Source organism: Netta rufina (genome assembly GCF_964035555.1).
Source record: "Netta rufina genome assembly, chromosome: 25".
Classification (NCBI taxonomy): Eukaryota; Metazoa; Chordata; class Aves; order Anseriformes; family Anatidae; genus Netta; species Netta rufina.
Window position 1 is genome coordinate 820,421 of NC_140149.1, and position 23,659 is coordinate 844,079.

The 23,659-nt window shown below is 53.0% G+C and overlaps 1 protein-coding gene across 1 annotated transcript in view; it reads right to left on the reverse strand.

Annotated features, from left to right (window-relative positions):
• The window catches only part of KIRREL3 (kirre like nephrin family adhesion molecule 3), a gene marked incomplete at its 5' end in the record, with an annotated part of 321,389 nt that overhangs the window by 13,256 nt on the left and 284,474 nt on the right, over positions 1-23,659 (reverse strand). Inside the window, 7 exons of the mRNA XM_084301594.1 lie at positions 2,944-3,051; positions 6,087-6,122; positions 6,984-7,182; positions 7,291-7,391; positions 12,274-12,400; positions 14,820-14,947; positions 15,349-15,497. Coding sequence (XP_084157720.1) covers positions 2,944-3,051; positions 6,087-6,122; positions 6,984-7,182; positions 7,291-7,391; positions 12,274-12,400; positions 14,820-14,947; positions 15,349-15,497 — 848 coding nt within the window. The remainder of the gene's footprint in view (positions 1-2,943; positions 3,052-6,086; positions 6,123-6,983; positions 7,183-7,290; positions 7,392-12,273; positions 12,401-14,819; positions 14,948-15,348; positions 15,498-23,659) is intronic.

Sequence of the window (23,659 nt, forward strand, 5' to 3'; positions counted from 1 at the left end):
GCATCCAAGACTGGGGAGAGCGATGCTGGACTACCACAGGGTGCAGGCATGTGAAACCTTCCTCACCATGGAGCTCAGATTTCTAGTTTAACTCCCATGGGAGCTTGGTTAGTCTCTGCTGGACTGCATCAGGAGCCTGGGCTGCCCAAGCAGTCAGGGGATGTTTGTCCAGACTGATGGTCTACAGCTTGAGGAGCACATGAAACACCACTCCCAAGGGACCCAACAGCTCTTCTCGTGCACTGGGAAGCCCCTGAGAAAAGTCTTGGGGAGCAGGCACCAAAGGGAAAGTCCAAGCAATTAACAAAGATGAAGCCAGGGCTCTGGGAGAGATGATAAAATCATCCCGGGCTGCTGCACCAAGCAGCCTGTTTTCATTCAGGGCAAGGGGAAGATAGAAATTGTATGGAGAGACTCTGTCTTCCCTGAAGGTGTCAGGCATGCTTTGAAGAAGTCATTTTAGAAAAATTAAACCAAAGACGGCGAGCAGCGGGAAAAGAAACGGCTGTGCGGATCTGAGATGAAATGCAGAGATGGATGCAAACCCGTGCAGCAAGATACCAACAGCTCGTGGCTTTGACGCGGGTGCTCGGGCTCTGTGTGCCACGCAGGGCTCTTGCTGCACCACCCCTCCTGGCCCCATGGGGCCTTGGGGCTTTCGGATCCACCATGGCTGGCCCCTGGCCTGGGGCTCCGTCCTTGGGCTCCATCTTCTCCCCTTGGCATCCCTCAGCCTTGGTGCCTGCAGCCCTGCTGCCACCCGCGGGCATCTCCAAGCTGCGTGGCTTTGCTGGCAGGTCTTTACTGCTCTTTGTTGTGGCTCGTTATTTCTTTCTTTATTTTGGCTGGGATGACATTCCTGGTACGGGAGTCTCCATATTTAATCACAAGGAAAAGCTAATTACCGTCTTGCACGTCCTGCCCCAAGAGTGTTCCCCCTTAAATAACTCTGGGCTGTTATGCCACCGAAGATACAACAACAGATGTGCCATAAAGTCTTTTTTCCTTTCTTTTCCAGAAAACAAACAGCCTCCAGTCTCGGTCTGTCTGTGCTTGCTGCTGCTCTGCTCTCCCCAAAGCTGGGGTCGCCTCCCCTGTGCCACGGGTGGTGCAGGAGGTGCCTTCCCTGAGTCACTGCTGGGTCACCTTGTCCCCTCCGTGGGGAGCCACAGGCTGCGGGCTTTGTTTGCAGGCTGCTGCTTTAAATGATGCCACCGCGCTCCCGTATTTGTCCTGGGAGACAAATCTGCAGTCATCCAGGTAGGAAATGAGTCCCTTGCCCTGCATCAAAGCGCTCTGCTGGGCCCATCAGTCCTCAGCTGGTCTCTGTGATACCTCTGCAGGTGTCACGTCGCTAAGTCCTCGCTTCCCCTTCTCGGTACGTGGCCAGACCTCCCCACGGGTACCAGCCACAGCATCATGTGTGCGATCCCTTCAGTGCAAACACTCCGGCAGCATCTGCAAAAATTGCACACCCTGGCAGCCGAGTCCTGCCCTGCACGGTGAGGGGGGTGCAGGATGAGATCCTCCAGGGCCAGCTGCTGCCCCTGGGGAGGTGGAAGCTGGGCAGCCCAGCACCCTCTGCTGAAGACCTCCCCAGGGGAGCTGCACTGGAACCATGGTGGAGGAAAGGGGCTTGGAGCACTGCCACACCACCACGTCCCCGGTTCCCTCTTCCTCTGTTCATGCTCCCATCGCCAGGTAGGAAAACGCCTTTTATTCCTGATTCTGCCTGGGAATCTCCCAGGGCTGCCTTCAAACAAGCTCGTGGAAGGACGAGCACCGCTTTGTCCCCCAAAGCCCTTCCCTTCCTCTGTGTGCATCCAGCCTGTGAGTGACTGCTGCCTGAAACCGCCGATGACGGCTCTGAAAGCTGGCATGTGCACCACATCTTTGATCTGTTGTCATGGCATTCACTTTATACTGTGTGTCCTGCAAAGAGCCCTGCACCATCTGGTTACAGCCAAAAAGGGGGATATAACGAACCACATGCTCTGAGCAATGCAGGGTGTGCGTGTCTGCACCGCGGGGAGAGCACGGCCGATTGCAGCCAAGCACTGACGTGGTAACAGGGCTTGGCCTCCTCTTCCAGGCACTCGAATTGCCCATCATTGCTGAATGAGCTCAGCAAAATTGAATTGGCAAGGTCCTAGCATCACTCCTGCCTGTCAGCAACCCTTCCCAAAAAAGCAAGATTAATGATGGCCCTGGTTTTAATTCGTTAATACTTGCACAAGTTGCTAATGCAGTCTGCAAGAGTTCAAAATGTGGGGAATTGAACAGGGAGAGGCATCGTTACTGCTCTTAAAATTAAACACATCTCTGCTGTGGGAAGCCATGCATTTGTACCCAAACCCAGGAGGAGACAGGGTTCTTTGATTGCTTTGCAAATGACGGGGAGAACAAGAAGGGGAAAGCAAGGGAAGAAAATCCACTGTTTCCTGCATGCGTCTCCCAAGCTGGGAGCATCGTCCAGCACTGCGCGCTCTCTCCTGCTACCCGAGATACTCCGGATGCTCATGCTGCTCTCCCTCATAGTTCCAGGCCTTTTCATTTAGCCAACAATCATCCTTTAATTTCCTGGTTTCTTTTTAATGAGGCAACATGATGCCACTCTGCTTACCCCTCCTTCCCTCTGCCTGTGTCTCTAATGTCCCTTTAACTTGGACTCCCACTGCAGCTGGGCATCAAATACCGTGTGTCCCATCACGCTGCCTGTAATTCCCCACCCAGGAATACACGCTTTATGTCTGCAAATGCACTTGAAATAGAAGCAGAACAAAGAGGATGCAGCCTGAGGAGGTTTTTCAGCAGTGGCCTGGCACACCGGGGCGCAGGGAACTTCTCCCCCCTGGACAGCTGATGGCTCTGGGCTGCCCTGAGCAGGTCTGGCACCAGCCCTTTGCCTCTGATGGGTGGGCTTTGCATTCGCCCCACACTTACTTCGCTGAGAGCGGGCACAGCAGAAGGCGACGATGGTGGCCATCAGCACCAGGAATGCCACGCCGGCCCCCACGGCCACTCCGATGATCACCGCCATCGGCACCGACTCTGCAAGAGGAAGGAGAGCACGGCTGAAGCTGTGCCGAAGGCAGCGGGGTGGCTCTCCCCCTCTGGCGAGCCCCCCCCCGGATATTGGCAAGTGGCTCAGTGGTGAACCTGGGGAGGGTTTTGGGTTCTTCCCCGCTCCCCCCGCAGCGCTTCATCCCTCGTCCCTGCGTGGCACCGTCTGGGGAAAGAGACCGAGCCTGGCTCGCTCCCCTGGCCCCGACTTGCTGCTGCTGGCAATGGGATGGGGAGGCGAGACCCGGTGCTGCCATGCTCCCTTTGCCCAGGGAGCAAAGCTTGTAGCTCTGCCACTGCCGTGTGCTGCAGTTCGGACAGGCTCTGACCTCTCTGTGCCTCAGTTTCCCCTATGTGGTGGGAGGAGGAGGGAGCCAGAAAAGCTAATTGCTTTCAGTAGCACCACATGGCTCAATGAATGAACAGCTAACTCTAAAGGGCTGTGGATGGCAAGTGCAAAAGAAGACAGCCTGTTAATATTATTAAGAAAGAGAAATGGCATCAAAGCTGGCTGGGAGAAAGGTTACAGAGCAGGGCTGGTGAAATACAGGGGGATGGAGACCAGGCACTGTGCCCACCTGCCAGAGGTGACAGCTCAGCTCCGCGGAGCGGTACTGGAAGGTGCTGGCCATAAAGTATCTGGGGATGGATTAACCCAAGCACCATCCGTCATGGCCTCTGCCTGCTTCACATCCCAGCCTCTTGCCTTTTTCCTCGGCTTAGCAAGTTTGGGAGGGAAGGAGGGAGAGAAGGCAGACCACGACGGGCAGGCAGGGCCCCCCATCCCACAGCCTGGGGGCAGGGGTTACTGCTCGCTGCCTCCTGCCTGTGGCAACTTCACAGCTGGGCTCCCAGCAGGGATTTCAGCTGCAGCCCAGCCAGCAAAGTGGATTTATTTGCACAGATCCAGGCTTGTGAGGTGTGCCGGGAGGGGAGGTATGAACTCACACTGATGGCAGGAGGGTCAGGTGCTCAGCCCATGAGCCGTGCTCCCTCCCTGATCGGTGCCCCCAGGCGCTCTGCCTGCTCTCGGGGTGGCTGCCAGCACCAGCACCAGGTACCGCAGATTGCCTTCACCACCTGCCTCACTCAGAGACCTCCCTGAAAGCAGCAGATGCCTACAGGCCCCCTTTCCTGTTATTTCTAAACACCCCTTGGCCTCTTGTGAATCCGCTACTGCCCCAAAAGGAGGAACCCTTTCCATTGCAGCCGGGTGAGCCCGCAGGAGCCATTATCTACCTACTGGGGGGTTAAATTTGTGCCCTGAATCACACCTACAATGGCACATATGGTGTCTGGCAAAGCAAAGCCTTTCATCCATCCGCTGCCCTTGATCAGTGTGAGACCAGAGCATCCTCTCTGCTTTGGGGAGCTTTGGAGGCAGGAGAGGGGTCAGGAAGCACAGAGTGTCCTGCTCGGAGCTGCTACCTCTGATGGCAGCGAGCTGCTCCAGCCCATGATGGAACATCCACATCTGAGCATGTTCTTGCCACCCTCCTGCCTGCCTCCAGCACAGGCTTTCTGCTTGCTTGGCCCCTCTGCCTTATGGAAGGATGGGGTGAATTTCGGGAATGGGGAGAGGTGGTCTGGCAAAGCAAAGCCCAGCGGCCTGATGGGTGACAGATGGGTGATAAGGAAAGCATTTCATATTGTCCTTTGGGGTGGAGCTGGTGTGGAGAAATGGGAAAAAAGAGGTCCTCTGGCCACCTGGGGGCATGGAGAGGACACCAGCCACCCTTCTGCTGAGACCACTGGGACTTTCTGGGCTGCAGGTAAGGTGTTCTCTCACTTTTTGACCACAGATTTCACCCAGAACCTGATCTCAGCACCCTGATGGGTCTGAGCCCTATCTTGAGAACTGCAGAGTGACAAAAAAAACACGCTGCTTGAAGTGAGGCTTTTCTGCTCGCACTTGATCTAGAAAGAGCCTTTCATCTTCCCTGCAGAGCTTGTTTAAAGTGATGAAATTTGTGGTTTATACTGAGGCTTTTCAGTTTTTATCTCACTCATGAACTTTCTGCTGGGCCTGCCTATTTCTGGATTTGTCACTTCTCACCACGGCTGGACCAACAGTGACATGACTCTGGCAGCACTTGCTCTGTTCCCTGATCAGCCTGCCCAGCCTGCTGACTGCTCACCACCACTGCAGTGCAAGAGTTTCCCTGGGGCTCCTGAGTGCTCCGCGAGCCCAGGCTCGAGCAGTAGAGCCCCAAGGCACGCATCCTCAAACCATCGTCCTACAAGACACCAGCTGACTCACAGCAAGAAGCCTTTGGGCCTTTCTTCTCCTGGTAGCCTGATGCCACCTGCCAGGTGGTGCTCCTGACAGAGGTGGTAACTTGCTGCAGGATTCTGGCAGATTTTTTTTTTTTTTTTCGCCTTGGCTCTCCCAGGGAGATGTGGGGCAAAAGGGTGAGGGGGAAGGAGATGAGCAGAGAGCTTACTGGCTCTCAGCTTTAGGGCACAGGATCTGCAATTCAGAGCTGAGCGAGCATGAGTAGTGATGGTGAATGATGCCACTTGAGGATGATGGAGAATCATGCAGGGGATGGGGTGGGGAAGGTGCCTGGGGCTCTGCTGGGCTGCTAAAAAATGTGACTGCAAAGGGCCAGAGACAGGGCCCAGTGGCTGGGACAGCAAACCAGAGCCCAGAGACAACAGCAGTGTGACCCTCCCGGCAAGCTGAGCAAAGCTGACATCTGCAGACAAGCCTGGAAACTTGCACTTCCCCCTCTGGCTTGCCCCATAAGAGCATGTATGCAATCCCTTTAGGTGCAAAACATGGCTGTGTAGCATTATCCCCCTCTCAGTGGCTGGGGACTGGGGCACAGAGAGGCAGGGCGGCTTGCCGGGGAGCACGGAGCCGAGCGGAGACCGGAGCGCCCTGCTTGCCAGCCCCTGCCCGCACTGCTCTGCACCTTCCCTACACCCTGCCTGCCCTGCTGAGGGGAGGACGCCGGGTCCTCAGGCGTGGTAACGGCTGGGGACAATTCACATTCACCGTCAGCTCAGGATTTCCGTACCTGCTTGAATACCAGCTCCTGATTTCATTTCCGTACCTGTTTGAAAATAAAGCAAGTGTCCACAGCCGTGCACAGCCCAAGCGCCCATGCCAGCCTCGGGAGCGTTTCCTGCTCCCAGCGCAGGTCCCCCTGAAGGGGATGTCCTCTGCCACCCCACAGTGTCCCCTGCCTGGGGCAGGGACGTCCCCTCGCAGGAACACCCAGGTCTGGGGGCTCAGGCTCTGCCTGGGACCCCAGCTGGCGGCCGAGAGTTCCCGCCGGCTGGCAGCCGACCTGGAAAAACCACTGGCTCTGTTTGCATTGGAAGAAGCCCAAGGCTAATTTTAAGGGGTTCATTTAGCTCTGATTTAATCTGGACGGCAGCCTTGCCTATAAATCACAGCTTAATGAGAACAATCCACCTGCCTGCCCTGGCATTTAATAAAACAGAAGAGGACTGGAGTCCCTCCAGGAGCTAAGTGTTCCTCACCGTGGAGAGCCCCGAGCCTGGAAATCCCCTGGCCACCCCAGGAATCCCCCAAGGGCAGTGGGGTTCGGCAGGAGCAGCTGTTCCTATCTCTCTATGAATATAAATGATCCTGCAGGCTGTGGCAGGGGCATCACCTTGGGCTGTGGGGCAGGGAGCAAGGGGTGCAGGATTGGACCATGCTGTCCAGCTTCAGCAAGTGGGACTACGCTGGGTAGCAGTGGCTTTGCAGGGCTTTTCCCACCTCCTGCCCCTCTGCCAGGAGCTGGTACCCTAAGGATGCAATCTGACACGGCTGGAGTGCTTTCTCCATCCTTCCTAGCTTCCTCTTTGACATCCCAAGGGCTTTTCAGAGCACATCCTGCCTCTCGTGGCATCTCCCAGCCCAGCCAGGTGCTAACCCACAGCAGCCCCCCGGCAGTGATGCCCACCTTGCTCTTTGAGCCGGATGATCTCTGTGTCGGAGCCGAAGCTGTTCCAGGCAGTGCAGTTGTAAATGGTTTGGAAGTCGGCCCGGACGATGTTGCTGATGGTCAGTGTGGAGATGACGCCTTCGTCTGTGCTGACTGTCTCCACCGTGTAGCGCCCAGAGGTCCCAGACTCCAGGACATTCTCCTTCCAGGACCAAGCCTGCCAAGCAAGAGTGGGGTCAGCCTGGGGCAGGTACTTTGCCCACCCGCTGGGCACCCTATGGCTTGGACAAGCCCCACGGGTCGCTGCGCAGAGGGTGCTACTCACAATCCGGTCTGGCGGAGGGGTGCTGCGGATGAAGCACTTGATCTGCCCTTTCTGGCCGTGCAGGGCATGCTGTGTCTGTGTGCTGGAGATGATGGGTGGCCCTGCAAGAGAGGAGAGGAACACCAGTTTCACACACGGGTAGATGGTGATGCAGTGTACTGGTGACAGCTGGAGGTGGCAGAACTGCCAAAGGGCAAAAGGGGACGGAGAGGGATGGAGGAGCAGCTCCCTCACCTCCTGTGATGCACTCAGGGCACAGCTCATGGCACAGAGGGGGCTTTGCTTTAAAGCACTGCTTTTTTTTTTTGGCAAAGTTCCCTAAAAGCAGTAGGGTGTCCCTATCTCTGCTGCTGCATCCCTGGTATTGGACTTGAGCACTCAGTGGAAATCTCCTTGGCAAACCTGGCTGCTTGCACCAGGAGCCAAGCAAGAGCCCAGCTCACATGGTAGTCCCCTCCTGTGAGTTTGTTAAGCAACAATTACACTAATTGCTCCCCAGGGGCTTAAGGAAGTGGTAGGGGAAGTGGTAGGAAGTGAAAATCATTACAATTACCCAAAAACCCCAACCTGCATTTTTTAATGCACTGCAGGTAGATGTGTGTTTTTACTCTGGGGTCCATAGATGGGTGTGATGCAAGGATGCTGAGAGCACAGGGGTGTGCTCATGGGGCACGTCCCTCCTTGGTGGAAGAAGGTTAGGAGAAAAGAGGTGGGAGATGAGAGCGGGTTTGGAGGATATTACCCTGAGGGAGCAGCAGCAGAACGGCAATCCTAATTGCTCTTTATTAGCCTCCTTAATTACAGCAGATTTGCATTTCTATGAGTGGCTTTCTGCTGGCATCAAGGTGGGATGCAGGCAGGGAAAGCGAGGCGAGGCGGTGGGGCTGCCAGCTCTCCCCATGCCCTGGCTTGTCTGGTTGGATGCTGGTTCTGGGCTGTGGTCTTGTTTGTCAGCCTGTCCCTGGGGTTATCAGCAAACACCATCATCTCATCAAACCCGCCCAGACGCAGGTGTCTGGAGTGATGCTGGCCATGTGCAAACATGCTGCAAATGCTCTCAGGCTCTGTCTGAGCAATAACAAGTGGAAGAGCTGTGGCAGGAGCAGTGACAAGAGCCCACACAGGGAGGCCAGTGCAGTGCAGAATCAGGCAGAGCTTCGTCCCGAGCTCAGGTCTCTGTTCAGTCAGAGTGGGACAGCTCACAGTGCTTGTCCTCTCTCCCATCTATCAATCCTTTGTGAATTTGCAAAGCATTTCTCTCTTTTTTTTTTTTCTTTTCTTTTTTTTTTCTTTTCTTTTTTCTTTTCTTTTCTTTTCTTTCTTTTCTTTTCTTTTCTTTTCTTTTCTTTTCTTTTCTTTTCTTTTCTTTTCTTTTCTTTTCTTTTCTTTTCTTTTCTTTTCTTTTCTTTTCTTTTCTTTTCTTTTCTTTTCTTTTCTTTTCTTTTTTTTTTTTTTTGACCCTGTGTCTGATATTTTCTTCTAAGAAAGTCTCAGCACGTGGGGTAAAGTGGTGAGAAACATATTTGTCCTGGGCATTCTTGACTGATCATTCTCCAACTCACCAAGTTACGAATTTGCCCGATGAAAAAAAAGGTACTGAAGTGCTAAATTCAACTAATGCATCCAGTTGCTCATTGGCATTACCCCAGCGACACCTTTCTGTGCTGAAGTCTCACCCCCCAAACAATTCCCATGGCAATGCAGCTATATTCTTTTTTTTTTTTTTTTTTCTGTGATGCTATGAGGTAAGATACACAGAAAACTAGCTCTGTGCAGGACACTTAACTAACCAGAGACCAGAAACACCACATTTCCTCTGCCCAAGGGAAAGCAGCACAATTACTGTCCCCAAAAGTCCCACGGTAGGCACACTGGCACAAAGACTGCCTTCACGCATCTTCAGCATGCTGCAGGTCCATGACTGCTGCTTGGGGATGGAGCTGGTGTAAAACACAATCTGGACACTCACTGCATGCTCTGCAAATCTGGAAGTGCTGTGCACGAGCAGCACGCATGCCAGTGGCTCGGGAAATGGCTGTGGAGAGCAACTGCTAACAGCAGGTGGGTCTAAAGCAGGCACTCAGGACTTGTTTTCCACTATTCAGATATAATGCTCATATCTGCATGTTATTGGACACTTTTTTGCCCTTTTTTATCTGTAAAAAAAAATATGTAAAATTGTAAAATGTAAAAATTGTAAAAATTGTAAAAAAAACAACATTTTGTTGCTGCTTTCTGCCCAAATGGCCTTCTCAAAGATGATCTTCTTGGCACGCGTTCTCCTTTATCCACCTCTGAAAACTTTAAAGGAGCTGGCCTGGGTCTCCAGAGAGTCTGCCTTACCCCTTGCTTTGCCAATATTGTAACAAATCCCTTGGGGCTTTGGCTGCTTCTGCTGACACGCAGCAGGATCTCGTCATACACCAGGGGTGGCACAGGGTGCGTCATGTAAGCATCCTGGATCCCTCACCTCGTGCTAGGTGATGCTGCTCACCTACACTGATGGCTGATGAACCCACAACCAACAGTACCAAAAGCAGCGATGGGGGCTGTATGCCTAAATTAATAAAAAAGCTGTCTTCTTTCTATTTCAGTCATTGCATGTTACTTACAAATTCTGTGAGTGCACCAAGACTGGGTGACACTAGAGAAAAATGGCTTAATAATCATAAAAAGGATCATTTTCCCCAAGGAGAGTGGATTTTAAATGGCACAAATGCCAACGGCTCTGGGTTTTATTATTGCTTGAGGAGTTCAGAGTCAAAGGCTTATCATCATGATAATAGCAGATGACTAAAGACCATTTGTGAGATGAACATGCCCGGGAATAATAGCACAGAGCTGCAGCCTCGTTGCGTTCGAGGCTGGTGTTTGATTCTCCACCGGGCTCTGGCTCCCTGTGAAAGCTGCCAGTCCCTGGCTTGGCATGGAGCTGAGCTCAAGACAGCCCGCCGGCAAGGAAAGGCTTTAAACAATGTTGCTATGGATATAAATGACAGAGCTATTGGTTGCGGTTATTTTTAGCGTGCCGGTGCCAATTTATTTGCGCCATCCCGGAGGCTCGCACAAAGGAGAAGGCGGCTTGCTGGCTCAGGAGCATCACAGGATGGCTGCAACTTCTCCATCCTGCTCAAGGCCAAGTGAACCAAGCCCTGCTGATGCTGAAAATGGCTTGATGGGAAGTGTGGTTTGGTCCTGCAAAGCCCTCATGGCCAGGAGAATGGAGTGGCTTTGGCTTGCGCAGGGCTGGAAATCAGGCTGCTGCCAATTTATTGCAGTGCCACAAGCTCCTTGCTGCCTTCTTGCCTCTGTTGCTCCAGCCCTGCCAAACACAGCCCATTTGCATAATCCTCCTGCCCACTAGTGAGGCTCTGAATCCTATCTGCATCCTTTCAGGCTCGTAGCCTTGTGCCCCGGTGCTGGGGGAAGGCAGCTCTGGGCTGCTGCAGCTGTTCTGGGAGTGGATGCGGGTGCAGCCGGGCCAGGCTGGTGGGCTCAGGGTGGGTCGCTGGGTAGTGGGATCAATCTGGGTGGGATGGAGCTCCTCCCATCGGTGTCCCTGTGCCTTGGGACAGACTGACCTGCCAGCCTGTGCCACCAGCCCAGACACTTTCAGGTCCCTAACCTGACCGTGATGAATCCCAGCCTATGGAGAGAGGCACCCGATGGTCTTGAGACAATTGTGTCACCCGCTGGATTTAAAATCACTTGAAAATAGGAGGCGTTCAACTTCCCCTCTCAAATTGCAGTGCAAAAGGCTTGCAGAAGAATTCATTAGCAGGATTAGATGTGCCGTGTTGTGAGATGCTCCATTAGATGCAATGTGCTGTGCTGACGGGGGCTGCAGATGCTCCAGCTGTGGCACTCAGCACCGGGACGGGCACCACACCTGGGGACACAGCTCCAGGGCTCTGCTCCTTGCCTGCAGGGTCGGGAGCCCATGGTGGCCCTGAGACATGCGGCTGTCCCCTGGGGGTTGCAGCAGCCCCTGCCACCAGGAAGGGGTGCTCCCGAGGGGCTGCCCCAAGCTGTGCACCATGAGCGGACCCCATCCTGCTGGGCGCCTCACTCCACGCTCACAGCAGGCAGCGACTAGTAGGTGCTGGGAAAGGAGCAGGTTCTTTGTTTGGGCTAATTTGTTGCTTTGTTTTCTGCAAGCTATTTTAATTGTAATTAAAACACAGCAGCCGGCAGGGAAGGAGCATGCAGGCGTCGAGGAGCTGAGTGGAAGTCGAGGGAGTGGTTGGGTTTCAGCATCCTGCTGCGTTGCCCTTGGCTTCCCTCCCTAGCATTATCTGCATTCAGAACTAATGCTGTGCCACTTCCCTGCTTATTTTCCTCTCTTTGTGACAGTGAGCAGGGACTGAAGCCTGCCAGTTTGTCATGCAGGTGAGAGATGATGCAAAATTCATCCTCTGTTTATACCATTTGCAGCCCGCCTGGCTCCTTCCCTTCATGCAGGGCACATCCACGCTGCAATTCGTAACCGGCTGCTGCGGGGTCCTGGCCAGGGTGCCCTCAGCCTGCAGGGCTCTGGAGTGCTTCCCAGTTCCCCAGCAGGGTGAGGGAAGGGCCCAGTCCTGGCACTGTGCCGGGGCAGCCCCATGCAGCCACAGGGGGTTCATGGCACTGTTTGCTCCCTTGGGTGCTTCGAGCGAGTGATTATGCTGCCAGCCTCGGATCCAGGCTCAATTCCCAGCTCTCTAGCTGTACAACAGAGACAACAGTGCTCTCCGACCTTGCAAGGGTTTTGCAAGATAAATCTATTAAAGATTTAAAACGCCAGCTCCCAGCTACTCAATAACCCCCCATTGATAATATGGAACCAAGTGGGTCTTAGTTAATCCCACAGGGCAGGAGCCTCTCTGATCCCACCCCTTGGGATTTGCTCCCGAAGAGACTACCCAAGGGGGTGATTCTAAATGCACTGCCACAAGCTGATGAGAACACCGGGAGGAATAGCAAGAGGGAAGCCAGAGGTACCGTTGACAGTGAGCGTCACCTCGCGTTCCCCTGCGCCGACCCGCGGTACCACGGCTCGGCACACGTACTTCCCGGCGTCTTCCTGGCGGACGGACTTGAGTGTCAGCTTGTTCTCATTGCTCAGGACCTGGAAGAGAGAAGGAGGCTGCTTTCAGGGTGAGCGATGGGAAGCTGAGCAGGAGATGTGGGTTACAAGCTCAAGGGCAGCTCAGGGAAAACAGGGATGAGGATAAGTGCAGTTTTAAATGGCGTGGAAATAGCACTGCTGTTGACCAAGGAATAAGGAAACGACCAAGTCTGTGGGGAAATAAAAGTCCTGATCCATTCACCTGAATTCTTGCAAGCTCACTTTTGCAGGAAGTCCCACAAGAGCTCAAGACAAAAGAGAAAATCTTTGGTGCTGTTTCCTGGGAAAGCTTTGGCACAGCTGCCTTGTAACCAGGAGCAAAAAAGCCTTCCAGAGAAGCGTGCTCCACACTCTCAGTTCCAAGTTTTCAGGGGCCAAGCCTCGTTCAGGTGCAATTTCAACCCCAGAAGTGTGTGTGTGTGGGGGGGCAGCCTGGAGAGCTGGCAGCCGCCTGGATGGCCAGGAAATTTGGGCTGGGTTTGGTGGGCCCCAGCTGCATGGAGGAGACTGGCTGCAGCATGGTTATCAGCCACCCTGCCCTCCTGCCCCGGCCATGCAATCAGCAGCTTTGTGAAATCCTGGCAAGTGCCGAAGCAGAGGGATCTGGCTGAGGACATCAGCAGAATCCCTGCGCTGGTGACATTTAAAAGATGTGGCTTTTGAGCAAGTGCTTCCCATGCTGGAAATGCATGCCCCAGGGGCTAACTCCTCCTGTTTGCTCTCCTCTCCCAGGACTTTGCAGGCTTGCAGGCTGGGGCCAGCCCCTCACCTCCCCATCCTCCCAAAATGCTGCAAGGTGCTCATGGCCAAGGGCTGAGCTGGAGCTGCTCATCTTCAATGCGGGCAGAGCAGATGCAGCCTGCGAATGCAAATGTTCCTTGGGAAAGGGCTCTTCCTGTGCTCAGTGGGAGTGCAACAAGACAGCAAATAATCTTGGTGGCCCTGCAGCAAGGAGAAGGGGACCCGGCAATAGTCAGAGCTTCAGATCCCCTCTGAGCCCCCTGTTTTAGCACTGGTTATGCAGATACCCATGCAAATGACTCCAGATTTGCAGATCTCTGGAGCAAAGGCCTTGCTTGGCCTCATCCTCTCTTCCATCTCTGATTTGTTTCCTTCCTGGAAAGGAGAAGGAAGGGTAGGAATCCTGTGGGAGTCTGAGAGTGGAGGGGCTGGAGAAGAGCAGCCCCAACCCCACACCTGACAGCCAGGGCTGTGAGCTTGGGGGGGTTACAAAGCAGCACCCCCTGCCAGCCTCCGCAGGGCTGATGGAAGCAGCTCTGCTGAACAGCTCCAGCAGCTCTGCTGGGCTAAACCAGGTGGTCCTGAGCCCCGAGGCTTCAAGCCAGCGTAGTTTGGCCACATGGAAGGGGAGAGAGAAGGCAGAGCTGTGTTGTGATGGACAGGCCCTGGAGCACGGCCGGGGCTGGGCAGGGTCAGGAAGCCCCTGTCCCCCTGTGCACGGCTCCTGCCACCACTCTGCAAGTTCCAGCAGCTTTGAGAAAATGAAATAGCAGCTTATGGTGTGAGAGCACTGCCTGCCTTCAAATAATGGTAACAACTGAGAGAAACAACAGCCACAGCCGAGGGATGGGAAGCCACCCAGGGATTACGGACACAGTGGGATTCCTTAGCTAATTCAAGCTATCAGCTCTCCCAAGTCTGTGATTGCTTCCCAGGAGATATTTTTCTTGGAGGTCATGGTGGTTTGGGAAAAACACGCCAGCAGTGAAGGCAGACGACTGCCTCATGCACGCGTGCAGCGTTGGCGATGCCTGCTCTGTGTGCCAGGAGCAGAGGCACAGAGGCACAGCCCATGCACCTCACCTGGCACAGCCTCATTGCCTTCAGCACACATCTGCCTGGATGAAGCTGAAAGATACTTTCAGACACAAGGCTGCGTGCCCCTCACAGGTGGGTTTCACTTCTCAGCCCTCCTTTAGCTTAACAGGCTCTGCTCAGCCCTCCTAATGGCAAAGGGGGGATCAGAGCCTCTCGCGCCTCCCTGAGCTGCGGTTAATATTTGCAAAACTCCTTACACTTCTCAGGACAAAAAGGATGTGGAGAAGCCTTCCAGGCCAGACCCAAGTGAGCAGAGTTGAGCATGTTGGGACGGGATCTCCTGGTCTTGCCTCCTGAGCCCTGAGCAATGTCACACTGGTCCTGCCGGGAGCTGTGGTCCCCACATGGTGCTCAGTACAGAGTGCTGCCAGCGCAAGGGTGAGAGATGCCCTCTGCTTAATCCTCTGCCCTCTGCTTAATCCTGGTTCAATCCAGCCTCTGCAAACGCACCCTGAGGGCGATGTCCCTAGGACTGGGTGGCAGTGATGGCACCCTGGCAGAGCTCTGGCTGCCCCTTTGCGCTTCCCACACGGGTGCCCCGCCAGCCCCGTGCCCCCAGCACCCTGGCAGCGACTCTCACCACGCCTGAGCCTCGCTTCATCCAGACGATGGTGAGGGAGGGGTTCCCCGTCCAGGCGCAGTTGAAGACGGCGTCCGAGCCCAGGTCAACGAGGAGGGACTGTGGTTCTGTCGCCATCCTGGGCCCGACTGTGCAGAGGAGACCAGCATTACCACTAGCGAGGGACTGTGCCACGCAGTAGCCCCCAAACCACAGAGGTCTCGGTGCCGCAAGAAGCAGGGGAAGGTTTCCACATACCCACGGGCCACAGCCACATAAAGCCCCCAAATGCAACGCACCCGAGACAGGAGCCTGCTGCAGTCCTGGCACGGCCAAGTGCCCAAGGAGCCCCCAGGGCTGTGGAAGGCAGGAGGAGAGCATGGCCCCACCAAAAGAGCCTTTTCAAAGCCAGAGCTGCAATGGAGTCCAGCAAGTCCTGGTCATCCCAGGCTTTCTGAAGCTGCCCCAGGAAGCTCACGTCCCTTTCCCGTTTATTTTCAGCAGCTCTGCTGGCCCCAGGAAGGCAGCCTCAAGCTGGCAGACTACTTACAGTAGACGTCCACGGTCCTGCTGATGTTGGTGCTGCCCAGTGCATTGGTGACCTCGCAGGAGACGGGCTCAAAGAAGAAGGTGTGGTCTACGATGGTTTCATAGAAGTCACCGGACGCTTCTTTTATCACCTGGCCTTTCTTTGCCCACCTGTCAGACAAGACAGAGCAAAGGGGGGTTGTGGTCTCGCGCTGCCTTCCACTTACACATGAGTGATGATGGAGACCAGCACACAGCAGCCCATGGGGTGCCAAAGCTGCTCTAGACTGTAGGAGGGGTGTACCCACAGCCTCAACGTTGTCCTCATCAAAGGACATGGGGATTGCAACCGCAGCTCCTGGAGAGGAGACACCGAAGTGGTGTGTATGTATATCCCTACTGGAAGCTTTCAAAAATCCACCAAAATTGCTATTTCCCTGTGAAAACCTGTTTCACTGAAAATCCACCTTATTCCTTAGGACTGTGGGCCACAAAGAGTTCAGTGACAGGAGGGGTGGGACAAGGACAGTCTCTGCTGACAGGGAACACGATGTCAGTGCCTTGCCAACCAACGTTGCTGGTCTTCCCACACCAAAACCACAAAAAACCTTTTCAGCTTCCCCCTGCTTTCACCTTCTTTCCCCTTTTCTTCTTCTTTATTTTTTTTTCTGTCAAAGAGAACTTCATCCCTTGAAGGCAGCTGAATTCACATCACCCTGGAAAGCCAAGCTGGCATTTGCAGCACTGCAACTTGCAAATTGTCTTGGAGAACAAGCTGTCAACTCAGCACTTGAATTAAGCTGCTGTTTGCCAAACAATGAGCAAATGTGACCTAACGGGGCACCATCTGGCAACCTGCCACTGAGGCGCGGGTGGGGAAGCCAGGAGATGCTGTCAGGCGGCACCAAACTCCAGCCGCTCGTGGGAGGAAGGGAAAGCAAGCAGAGACACAGCCTGCGGAAAACATAACGAACCTCCCCCAACGACTGACAGGTAAGTTGGAGGGTGAGAGGATTTCCCCGAGGAATCTCTGATGCTCTTGTCTCAGGGCAGCTGTCCTCTGGTGGTGCTGGGTGACATGGGTTGCTCGGGGAAGATGGGATGGGTTGGGGAAAGAGGCACAGACAGACTGTGCGGGGTGGGAGCCCAGCGCCAGCCCTTGGCATGCTCCAGCTGTGCTACCAGAGCAAATTCCCTCTGCACCAGCTAGCGTGAACCTACTTGGAGCAGGAGAGCTGACCTGCAGGCTTCACCCACCAGCTGACGACACAGGGTTTCAGGAGGGAGGCATTGGCGGCAGAGGTGTGGCTGATTTGTACGCACTTATCTGCTCTCTCTTTCCATTTGTTTTTACACCTCTAACGGATGCTGACAGGCCACTGCAGCTTCCCTACCCTGCCTTCCTCCATGGATTCCCCCTTTATTAATGAATCAGGAGATGTTGCTTTGATTTCTGGGGCCTGTGCTTGACGAGGGAATCTCCCTGTATCAAAAAAAAAAACCACAAAACAGCACAAGTGACACCTTCCAGGTGCTGCTCCAAAGGGCTGCACAGTCCACCACCTTCAGGTGATGCCATTCTCCTTCCAGAGGGACTGAAACCCAAGCCTCTGCAGTGGCCCAGGAAAACACACGAAACGACCCTGCTTGATGCTTTATGTGTGTGTTTAAAACCCATCGCTTCTGCAAAACTGGCTTTCCCAAGCGCAGAGATGTCTCACAAACAGCAATTTTTCGTGCTTCAGCAGAGATCAAGGTTCTTGCACCGGTTTTCCAAGGCTTAGTACTGCTAAATCAATGTGGCTGAACAAGCGGTATGGATCTTTTATAATGTCAGATCAGTTTTTAATAACGATGGCTGATAACCCTCCTGTAAAGCTGCTCATGATGTGCTTGCAGACAGCCAGAAGGCAAGGTACTTCTGTTTTTAACAAGCCCATAACATGCCTTGCTCACCTATTAACCTCTCAGTAATTATTTATAAGCAGGATGTAAATAAAATGTACCCAAGAAGATGCAGAGGGTGTTCAGGTCCTGCCTGGGGCCAGCCACTCGGGGTGGCTGCACTGCCTCTCTGCCTTCTTCCCAGCACGCATCCTCCAAACGCACCCAGGGAATGCACAGGGGGGAACCTGGCTTCCCCCTTTCAGTTTTGTTCCTCTTGACCCCCTTGCACAGCTCATGGGCTTGCTAAGCCTTGAGGGCAGCGGTCCTCAGCTTTGATTTGGGGAAGGCAGCCTACAATTTCCACCTCTGCTACCTCTTCATCAAGCGTGAGCAGTGCTGGTGAGCCCGGTTCAAAGCCTTGCAGGGGATTTTCTTGCTTGATCTTCACCTGCCATGAAACTTCTGGTTGCAGGTAGGTTGCTCCCTTTGTGGCCGTGCTGGGATGTTGCTTTGATGTCCAGCTTGGCTGAGCATTTCAGCCAGACCCTCGCCCACTCCCCTGGCCCCCTCCCCTGCTTCAGCTCTTCACAATCTCATCCCAACATCTCCCAGCCTTATTGCATCCAGACTGGTGCTCCCTGTTCCACCACCACTGGCAGCACAGCTTCCTCCATTTGCAGTGTTACCTCAAAGGCATTTACAGTTTGCCAAATGTGCCACCACGGGTCCGTTCCAGGCTATACAAGTTTACCTCCTTTACTCTCCGCATATTATGTACCCACTAACTCCGCTGTCATTTCTGCTGCTACTTTTCTTCCACATTTAAATCCACGTTTCAGAGGGGTTATTACGGGCAGCAATAAAAACACAGTGGTTAAGGAATAAAGAAAAAAAAAACAACACGCCCTACTGGGTCCTTTTAACATTTAAATATAAGGCGGGGGGACTTCCCTAAGGAGATGTTATCCAGGGAAATTGTATTTTTCTTATTCCATTGATTGCTTCCCATCTAGGAGTGCAAAGAAGCAAATAGAAAAGCCAGTTTGGGACACGATAGCTCACAAACAATGCTGTGGCTTTGCTGTGGCTTCCATAGACCAATGTGCCTTTAGCAACCTCCCTGGTTTCTGAAGGAAACTGGCTGAAAGATGGGAGCCCAAGCTTCTTCCCAAGGGGCTTTTATCCAGCAGCTCCATCGCTTCCCTGCCAGAAGCAAGGACTGTGTTTCTGCTGGGCTCACAGAACCTGTGATGAGCTAAATAAGAGCATTACATGCCCTGTGGCATGCCAGTATGTAGAGGAGCATCGCCAGCGAGCACTTCATCTGGCCGAGCTCGCTGTAGCAAAGAAATTCCTGTCTGCAGTGAAAGGACTCGTAATTCTTCAGTGAATGGCATGTGTGAACAAGCTCTTTAGGGGAATTTGTAGCCCTGTCATGTTGCAGCCCTCCCGAGTGAAACAATACTGGTTCAGTGCTGCCTGGATAAGTGAGGCTTTGCCGATGTGAACATGCAATCCTGTCTTCTTGGTGTTTTACCTGCTGCCCTCCTCTGCCACTGAGACCTGGCCAGCTCCCTGACCCCTCTGGCCAGTGATGCTGTAGGGAAGTGAGCCCTGGCTGTGGCAGAATGGCATTTGCTCCTTCCAGAGTGCCGCCTCCACCAGCACTGTGCCGGCCATCACATCAATTCCCTTGCTGCCAGTCTACAGCCGTCCACACCCATGCAGCAACACTTCCATCCCTCATCCTTCACATCCACTCTGGCAAGCAGCATCAGCAGCCTCCACCCTGTGAGCTGTCCCTCTCCAACATGTCATTTCCAGTCATAATCCAGCATGGACTCAACTCATCCTTGTGCAAGAAGATCTCCCCAAGCCCCCAGCCAGCATCCAAGGTGACACCTTGGCCTTGCAGGCAGCTGGGGGAGCAAGAGGTTGCAATGATGCAGCACAGAGCTGCAAGGAGAAGTCCTGGAGAGGCTGCAGGACTCAAGCACACGCTTGTTACTGCAGGCTGTGAGCATCCTTGCAGGGAGGATTTGGCTTACCACTGCCCTCCAAGCACAGCCACCAGCAGCACTCGCGCCCCTGGGCAGCTCTCCCTGCAGACGGGCTGCTCCCATCAGGTGAAGCCCAGGCAGGAGGACTGTTGTAATTTTTAACTAACAATGCAAAAACAAAACAAAACAAAACAAAACACCTGTTGCTTGCCATATAAATTGTGTTTACTAAGAGTGACTTAAAATAGATAAATATTTTCTTGGATGCATTTTAATTGCTTAATAAAAGTACCGAGAACACCCACAAATACCTTAAATAAATGCATGGCTCACGGAATGAATTAATTAACATTTCATTCCTGCGAATGGCTATTAATTGCTACAAATTGCTTGGAGAATGGGTTTTGTTGTTTGATTACCAGCAGTGCCATCAATTGCTAGGCTGTAACTTGGCAGTCCCCGCTCATCCTCAGACAGGAGCTGTCCCCCTGGTTGATGGCTGCCCATGAGCATTGCCCTGCATCTTTCTGCAGCTCTCCAGAGCCCTGGAGGCTCCTGGGGAAGGACCTGTGATGGGGTGGTGGAGGTGGAGGCTTTTCCATGGGTGCATCTCCTCTGAGTGACAGCCTCGTGAGAAATGACTGAGTGAACAGCAGGGCTTGAGCAGCATCACACTGCCCCCCCTCCCCAAATGACTGTGGCGTGATGCATCACACAAATTATTTCTTTATTAAGAGTAAATTTCCATAACGGTGATGTATGGGGTTATTCCTCTCCTCCTGCCTGCTCCCTTCCTAATGAAGACATGTGGGACCGAGTCCCACTCAGCCGTGTACTGGCCGTGCTCTCCCTGTGCCGACGTGCGGGTCCATTTACCAGGCAGCAGACCAAGCCCTGGTGACAGGAAGGGGACAGGGGAGTCCTGGTGGCACTTGGAACAGCCCAGTATGGAGCCAAAGGTATGGCTGCTTGCACAAAACCCATCCTGCAACCCCTGGAGATCACCGTGCCAGTTATAGATGTAGATATATTATTCTACGGCACCAGGTTCCCTGCTATGCTTGGGTGAGCCCATTTTCTCCCAGGTGCAATTAGTAATTAACACCTCTGCTAAAGGGCTCCACAGGTCTCCTTCTGAGGTTTCACTAAGCAGCAGGCAGGCGCAGTTCCCCTTATTTCGGAGCTTGCTGCAGAAATGCTGCTGGAGTCATTAGCAGCAGCCCCGGGAATTCCTTGTCCTGGGTTCCATCCCCAAAGACTTCCCAGCTGGAGCTGCAAGCAGCGGTGTTGCTGCGCCCTGATGCTGAGCTGAGCTCGGTGCCAATGTTACTAATCTCCCTCTTCTTCAGAAACAAATAAACAGTGAGAAAAATTGCTGCCTTTACCCAAATTTCAGGAGTTCAGGATGTCAGGCTTCAATTCCAAACAAGGACATGTTTGGTGTCTGATTGCGCCTCCTACAATACAGGGGTTGCTGCTACCAGGGTCTGATTGTTTTTCAACACTCCAGGGTTTTGATGATAATAATAATACCTTGCTGTGCAGAAGAAACCTCTGTCTTGATTTCCTGTCTAATCTCAGCTTTGGTGTTCCCCCTCCTGCCCAGCTGGCGATAAGCCTGATTGCTCATCAGATGGCTTCAGTCTGTTTCCTCGTGGTCAGCGGGATCCCAGGGTGGGAAAAATCAGTGATCCTCCAAAAGGGGCCCCTCCAAAGCCCCCCTACAGATGGGCACGTTGGGCTCAGCTCTGCAGAGAGCCCGTGGTGCTGGTGGATGGGTTGAGCAGAGGCAGTCTCCAGAGGGCATTTTGGTACGAGACTGGAGATGGGCAGAAGCACCTCAGGACCCCAGGGTCCAGGGGTGCAGAGGAACTGGGGTGAGGAGTGGGGAGGAACCTGTGTCACTGGAACAGCTCATACATGTTGCAACTCACTTTGGTGAGAAAACAGTCAAAATAGACACTTGCTTAGCCTGGCAATGAGGACAAATCATGGAGGGGAAGACATGGAAAGACATGTTGGGTAGACATGGAAAAATGACACCTGACATCAATGCCATCTTTATCCTCATGCTTAGCACAGAGTGAAGGTGCTGTGCTGTGAAGCTGTTCAAACCTCCACGGTCCTGTACCTGTTATTTTCCACCTCAAACCATCACCCATCATACCTTCACCCAGGCTCTCTGCCCTGCTGTGCAATTCCTTGGGGGCTTGCAGGAGGAAACAGTGGTAAATGGAGACAGAAAACCCCAACCCTTCATCAGCGTAAGAAATCTGCTGCTGGGGGCATCTCAGAGTCAGGGAAAGGACCATATTTCAGCTTGATGAAGGTACTTAATCCACATGCTTTGGGGCAAATGTGATGATGGGGTGGGCAGAAACGGCTCCTGCTTTCTGGGCATGGGATACAAACATGGCCAGAGTACTGGTGGGTGGCTGGGGCTTTCCAAAGTGACCAAATCCTAAAGCTCCTCTGAAGGCCTTTCCCTGAGCTTTATTTTTGGGAGGTTTTCAAGGGCTTTGTGGTTTCATCTCTGCAGCGTGAGAGGGTTGCAGCAGCACACACCAGGTTTCGCTCTTGCTGGCACTGAGAGAAAAAGGACCTTGGGACAGGTTTACACGAGGGCGAGCCCAGGAGGAGAGTGACCAGCCTCAGAGGTGTCCAGGAGCCAGGCAATGGCCCCCGATGGCACATGGTGTCTGCCAGCCCCTGTTGGCTCTCCAGCCCCAGCTCTGAGCAAAGTTGCTGAGCCCCCTAAAGCCCCACGGCAGCTGCTGGTGCCACTCCACTGATTGGGCTCATGTTAAATTTTGACATATCTTTAGGTTGGTGCAAGGCACAGCTCCTTGTCAGGTCCCCAAAGCCCTGCCAGAGCAGTTAATTTGTCAGAGCTGAACTGTGTCTAGATCAAATGGTGTGGGTTAGGATCACCAGCAGAGGTGAGTGTGCTAGGAGGTGTGTGCCCCAGGTGAGGATGGGGTCTCCTAATTACATGGGCATCTTCTTGCCGTGATTTCTGTGTAATCTGACATGGGCTCCCACTGGCTGAACCTGGGGAGCTGGCAGCTCCTATGGAGGAATAGTAAACGATATGCATTCCCTTTGTACTAACGCAAAAATATAGGCAACTTATAGGCGGAGAAGTAAAACAAAGTCGCAAATTTAACAAAATATCTGCTAATTTTTTCCACTATAAAATTTTCCCTACTTTCCATCCATCCATCCACCCCTAAACTTATTCCCAAATCACTCTTCTCAATGCCTCTTGAGTCTCCTTAGAGCACCCTGGTAACAACACTGCTCACTTGAGCCTTCCAAGTCATGAGAAAGTAATCCAATGTGGCAGCACACTGATAAAACAGACTGACCTGTAAGAGCTCCAGAATTACCTACTGACTTCTGTATAAAGCTGCAAGAAACATTTCAAAGAAAAAAAAAAAAAAAGAAGAAACCTCAAAAAGCAAAAACCATTAAGTCCTTAATTACACACTCCAAAAGCAAAGCGGAGCTAAGCAATAAGCGTTGCATGATGCTTTACAGACAAATGGCCTTATAATCCAGTGCCAACAGCTCATGTTCTTCTTTTGCTTTCATTTTTACCAACAGCTTCCAGAGAGTTTGCAGAGGAACAGAAACCCAAGGATAACTCCAGGACCTGCAGTTAGCAGGGTTACTCCATGGCCTGACACTGGGTGAGATCAGAATCCCTTTCCAGTGGAACCCAATGGGTCTATTTTGGGATGTCAGCATCCACTGGGGTTTCTCATCCTCAGCTCCAATGTTGGGCTGCATCTTGTATCCATCCTGTCAGCTCATTTAAGCAGAAACTGCAGCCTCTAATGAGGCTGCTTGGGGAATTAGCCTAATGAATAACAACTGATGCCAACTGCAGTCACCAAAACACCTGCACCTTTAGCAAAGCCCATCCCTGGAAGGACCGGGACGCTTTCAGCACACCCTGCCTTGCCTGACCTGTGCCATGTTTCCTACCCCTTGCATGGAAGCAGAAAAACCTCAAACAGAGCTGAAGGCCTCTTAAATCAACATATTTTCCATCTCGGAAGCTGTAAGAGGATTCATTATTTATATGGCAGAAACACAAAAGCTTAGCATATTTTAAGCTGTCTGAAATGACTTCAAGGCAACTCGTCCGCTCTCTCTCTTTTTTTTTTTTTCCTCCTAACAAAGCACATTGAGATGTCTCCGAATTGAGCAGTGGGAGGAAACCCTTCAGAAAGAGAAAACGGAATGGAGGAATTCAGGGAGAGAAAGAAAAAAGCTGTGATCTAGCTGGGGATTGCCAAGGAATGCCCATCGGGGGTGTTCCCTGTGGGATGCTGGCATAACCCTTAGACAGACTCTGCCTGACACCACATGGAGATTATGGCAGGCAAGAAAGCATCCCTGGTACTTCACGAGTACAAGCACACGTGGCCATATGCTTCA